Source organism: Adiantum capillus-veneris, chromosome 17 (genome assembly GCF_014529385.1).
Source record: "Adiantum capillus-veneris isolate H3 chromosome 17, ASM1452938v2, whole genome shotgun sequence".
NCBI lineage: Eukaryota > Viridiplantae > Streptophyta > Polypodiopsida > Polypodiales > Pteridaceae > Adiantum > Adiantum capillus-veneris.
Window position 1 is genome coordinate 77,391,274 of NC_140947.1, and position 6,000 is coordinate 77,397,273.

General features: G+C 37.0%; 1 protein-coding gene across 2 annotated transcripts in view; it reads left to right on the plus strand.

Moving 5' to 3' along the window:
* The window catches only part of LOC147437521 (MADS-box protein GGM13-like), a 179,012-nt gene extending 173,263 nt beyond the window's left edge, over nt 1-5,749 (plus strand). Inside the window, exons 12-13 of one of the 2 annotated variants that reach the window (XM_086485957.1) lie at nt 3,783-3,963; nt 5,613-5,749. In XM_086485957.1, the coding sequence (XP_086342083.1) occupies nt 3,783-3,960 (178 nt within the window). In that variant the 3' untranslated portion in view covers nt 3,961-3,963; nt 5,613-5,749. Of the gene's footprint in view, nt 1-3,782; nt 3,964-4,736; nt 5,165-5,612 lie in introns of those variants that run through there. The other variant, XM_086485956.1, reaches the window with a different exon arrangement.
* The last annotated feature ends 251 nt before the right edge of the window (nt 5,750-6,000 follow it).

Here is a 6,000-nt window from a genome sequence, read left to right on the forward strand (position 1 = left end):
GTGATTTAGCTTCTTGTGTTTCCTCCTGTGTTTCATGGATGGGAGAGAGCAGCTTGTGAGAGGTTTGAGGGGCTTTTGTTTCCCCGGATGTGCCCACTGCTTCGTCTTTGTCGGTGCTTTTTGTTTTCTCCTCTTTTTCTCTTTCTTGCTTTTCTTGCCCATAGATCTGTTCTAAATAAGCCAAAGGGTCCATTTCTTCTATGTACAGTGGATTCTTTATACTTAATTTTCAAGGGTAAGGCTGCCAGTGTTCTTCAAAATCGCCTCTCAGCCGGCTTATTATCTATAGACACCGCAACCCCCAATGAAATGCTCATTGGAGCTTGTGCGAATGTTCTATATACCTTTGCCATTGCTCCCTTCAAGCTTGGTTGGATTCCGTGCACCGAGTCAATCGTTTCAATGGTTTTTGCTTTCATTCTCTGCCGTGAAAGTTCTACTAACCTAGGGTGTTTCTGGACTACCCCTACCTCGAAAACACAATAAAACATGTTCATTAGTAGGTTAGGAACTTACCCCTCATGTCTCGTGTGAGACAGTGCAATGTGGAAGTCGTCAGAGATCGCAAAAAGCAAGCGCAAAGAAACTAGGAGTAGGCTTCCCGATTCACTTTCTCTCAAACCCCCGGCTAGCAAAAATTTCTTCATTTAGGCTCCGATGCCCTGTCTCTGAAGATTTTACCAAATTAAGTTTCACGGACTAATTTAGGCCTCCCGTCATCGCCCTCAGAATTGAACAAGGATTGACATGCTCGTTTGTCTCTTCTTCTTGATCATCAAATTATCTCCATTCCTCTATCTGAGCTTGTTTACTATTTATTTTCTATTTTTTGACTTGTTTATTAAGAAAATTACAAAACTAATTTAAAAAATAAAACTCCAATCCAAAAATTACCTAAACACACATAAACACTATACTTGGCTATATTTTTGCGATTTTCTTTGTTTCGATCGCTTTTTTGGCTGAAAAACACGTTTAAAAAAAGTAAAATCTACAATATTTTTTTCTTTTTTTATGATATTTACATTTTACACACACCTAGGGGTCATCATAGTACATTATCACCATTATCTTTACTTATAAGGGAATTTTTCATGGAGTTGGCGAAACAATCTCACACGTTAGCATACAAATACTTTAAGCATTGCCCTTTCTCTAGCCGATTTCATCCTTTCAGGTCGGCATTCAGAATACCTCTTCCCCTCCTAATTGTAGTCCTTCGGGATGATAGTGTGTATCTAGGGTAGTACAATGCATGGGTCGATAAGTGATGTCTATGCATAGCCGTGATTGGTTGTACCATGCTCGTGATGTCAATGCATTTTAAAACATTATATTGTGCAAGAGGAGGGTCTTGAGCGAATTGCTCGAGGTTTTCCGATATCGAAGCTTCCAGTTGATTAACTCTCTTGAAAAGTTGATCTTAGAGCAATTGTGCTCGTTCTTGAATAGTTTGTAGCAAACAATCATCTTTTTCTGCGAGATCATTTTGTAGAGAGATTGGTTGTTGTTTTTGTGATTGTTGAAGCTTTGGTATCCACTTGTATACCGACTTGGTTGGTTACTTTGCTTCAGTCTTCTTCTTTGGCACCCACACCCACTTAGTCTTTGGCGACGGCTCTTTTTTGCTTTGTTGGGGTTGTGGAGCTGGTTGTGGTGATAACTTATTGCGTTTATTTTAGCACAAGTATTGGCTAGTGCTTTGACTTTGCATCCATCTTTTAGTGTCATTGTCTTCCTCATATCCAGTCCATCCAGCCATTCATCATCCATCTCTACTTTATCTTCTGCTAAAGCCTGAGTGAAATGTAGAGGTTGCACTCAAAGCATACTGAGTGGCATAACTTCAAGGGTTGGTCGCATTGCCGCTTTTCTCTTTAAGATCTGAATGCGCGCCTCCTCCTGAGCTTCTTTTATGACCTGTTGTCGCTTGACCTTGTGTTCTTTCGCTTCATGCATTCTTTCCAAGAGGTCGTTAGTCAGTGGCATATTATACTTTCGCAGATGACATCCACTAATCTAGTTTTTCATTATTTCCCCATCTAAGGTGGATATTGTAACTGTCCCACTTGGTGAAACACTCTAGATTACAAAAGAACCATGTTTTTTTTTTCTTGAATTTAAGAATGAATTGTTTTAACGAATAGATTAATACCAAATCTCCTTGCTTGAAGATTTTTATTAATAGATGCGAGTCAAAGAATTGTTTTTGTTTCTTTTTTTAGCATAGAAGTGCGCAATAGCTTTTAGTCTTCACTTGTCTAATTGCTCAATATTTTTGAGTTATTCCAAAGTTCGTAACATGTCCATTCTAATTCATGAGCAACTCTGAGAGTTGGCAGTAAAAACTTCATTGGAACAATAGCGTCAAGTCCATAGACCATATTAAAGGAGTGGCATTCAGAGCGATTTTGAATGATACCCTATAAGCCCATAGAGCTAAATGAAGATTCATTTCCCAGTCCATTCTTCCCGAGCTTGCAATTTTAGTAAGCATCGAGCTTAGAAGTTTATTCGTATGCTTTGCTTGGCCACTTGCTTGAGGATGACGTATCGCATGAATATACATTCATACAAGAATGCAGCCTCGGTTTGTGCATGGTTCTTCCTAGTGGCTCTCGCTTTTGTCCACTTGGTCAGGTAATCGGTGGCTACAATAATACATTGTGCCTGAGTTTTGTATGCAGGTGGTTGTATTGGGCAATAAAGTCTATACCCCAATTAGCAAATGCTCTTGCTCCCATCATTGGTCGCAATCGCATGCTATCCATCCTAGTTGGCATTTTTGCTCTGACAAAAGACACATCTTCTCATAAATTCTTTCGCATCTGCAAAAAGAGTTCGGCACCATATGTTAGCCATCAGTATTTCTCTAGCCGTAGTTTCATGAGAGAAATGGGCCCCCTCTAGTCGAGCATGTGCTTGTTTCACGATAGGAATGTACTCATCTTCATTGGCACACAGTCGAAGCTGTTGATCCTTTCTTCATCTATATAGTTGTTGGCCGATCATGGTATAATTTGTTGCCTCTGTTTTGATTGCTTTTTTCCTTTGTTTGCTCATGTCTTTAGGAAATTTTATATTCATCAAGTACTCCACCAGATATTTGCTCCACTTAGGTGCAACACATACCTGAAACAAAGTTGCATGTAGACATAGGCATGAACATCTCTTTTCATATTTGGCAAGTAAACCCCTAACCATGTAAGTCGTCTCAATATTTGGTCTTCTCCAAAATGCATTCTCACCTCTATTGTCTAAGTCTGATTTAAGCATTTGGCTTGTTCTTTTGAGCTTATGCACAAAAGTAGGATCCCATCCTTGTTTTTCCAATACAGTCTCCCAGCCAACAACTGATACATAGGCGATTTCTCGATCAACCGTGGTGTGATTGGAAGTGGGATCTGTAAATCTACTTGAGCTATAGTTTCTTCTGACCATCTCAAAATCATCTCAACTGATAATAGATAAGCATCTGAAAAATCATCATCAATTCGTTTTGGAGGTTCTTTTGAGGTGATTCTTGACAAGTACTACACTTTGCTCATGATACCAAAGACATCTCTCTTGAAGATTATAGGATTTACTTTGATTGTTTCTAGTTTTCGGAGCCTCGTGGTGCTTTATCTTTTTTACCTCTTATTTATTGTGGGTTCTCCTTGGTTTGAAGTTTCACACTTGTAAATTCAATCAAGATTTTCAAACCAAAAAAATTGTGTGTGTGTGTGTGGGTGTGTGTGTGTGTGTGAGAGAGAGAGAGAGAGTTTTGAAATAATGTCCAGGATTGAATGGGATGACCTCTCTACAAAATTGGGAGAATTGTACAATGACCAGATTCAACCTCCAATTTTGTCACAACCATCGGAAGATGATAATGAAATCCTTCCATCAAGCATTGAGGATGATATTGATTCCCATGACTTTCTTGATGTCAAGTCTGGTCCAAACATTTGGGAATAGCAGGTATTCTAATACAAATTTCGTATGTATTCTTAATCTTTCTCAATGATAGTCAAAATCAGTTGTTGTGTATGTGTAAATTTGTTTGTGTGTGGTTGTCTGTGTATGTGTAGTGTACGTGTACGCGTACGCGCACACATACATATATATTCTTATACATATGCATATGCATTCATATACATACGCATACACAATACATATATACACACACATGCATGTACATATGTATCTATGTATATCTATATGTATCTATATATTTATTTGTTTATATGCACATACATGTGTTTAGATATATACATATACGCATGTGTGTGTGCGCGCATGCTCCCACACACATATACATACATGAATGCTAGTTTCATATGTTCCTTTTCCATCTTCCCGTCAATTTCTTATTGGATCGAACAATGTATTTTCTACTCACCTCAAAATATCATACTTATTGGTATTATATACAATTGTTCTAAATCATTGTGACCTACCTTAGACAACTTTGATTATTTATGGCACAACTTAGTGATGTAATGAAAACGCTAGACTCTTGCTAATTGACTTTATCCCCTTATAAAACTTAGGAAGCAATCAAAGAAAATTCGTATGTCTTGTTGAAACCTTTGCTTTACAGTAGTTGGCTATCTATTCTTCATCATTATAGTCGATTTATTTGGATTCAAAGTATTGTATTGTTTTGCTTGCCATATAGTAATGAATTTCTCAAAAGCACACCTCATTTATTGCGCATACTAACCAAAGCATTACCTGGCTCTTTTTATCAGGTAAACTTGTGGTGAAGTTGTTTTATGTGTTAACGCTTTTGGAGTGAATTCGTTCTTTATTACATGTCCATGTTGTATTCCAATTGCTCATAAATATAGTGCGATACACACATAATCATTAAAAAACAGCATCATCTTTTGGTAGACTTTTCGAGATATTTTGGGAGTTTTCTGCATATATGCAATTATCTGTTTATGGTCATGTCCAAATAAAACTCAAAAAAAAAATCAACATGAATGTTAAATGGTGCAACATCCACTTGAAGTGCTCAACAATTCATTTATATTTGCGGGTCTAGATGTTGAGAAGTTGTAATCCTTATGTCATGTCAAGGGTGAAATTTTTTGTGATCATTTGAACAATGAATGTCCATGGTGGAAATGGGTTAGCTTACAATGTGTACAATTGAGTTTTAATGAGAAATTTGGTTTCCTCCATTTAGATATTGTTCAAAGTGGGTTTTACATCAATATAGAATGATCTTTGTGAATTGAACATTAAGTCATTTTGTATCAAAGAGTGAAGAACCAAGTAGGAATATAGAAAATTGAAGGTCTTGTCAATTGGGATGCACACACACTTCACAAAAAATCATTTTAGTAAGCCGTTTCTTTTAATTGTCACAGCACCCCTCATCTATAAATGTATTTTGTTTGGAGGTGGATAGGTGATTTAAGGCTTTCCAAATAGTGATTTACCTTTTTCAAGCACCAGCCTCCATAGTTTCCATCTCTTGATCATGCGTTTCTATGATAGTCTAGGTTTGTCACATTGTTACAATGTGAGGTGGTTTACATGATAAGTTGGTAGTGTGTGATTGAGGGATATTCACTAAGATGAAAAACCCTTCTAACTTAAATTTTTATTTTGGATAGATGGTGTAAACCATAGATGCAAGATGGTAACATTTTCCACTGACGGATGAATGTTACAATTTCAAGAAATTTTCTATCTGTATATTGCTTTTGAAACTTAAGAGTTGATGTTTACTTTTCTTCCACGGGAATTTATAGCATCAAAACACGTGGAACTTTGTACCATTAAATGTTTGTTTTTCCATTATTCTAAAGGAGCAAAATAATTTTACAATAATTAATGTGTCCTCTAACCTCATACAACAATGCGTTGTGAGAGTATTCACAATGCTCTTGAACCGAACTGCTAGTCATAGTGGGCAAGTGTATAATCCTTGTTTCTCTCTTTGCCTCAATCTCCAAGGAGAATTATGAGACCCTCAACTATCCTATAGCATGAAAACTCCCA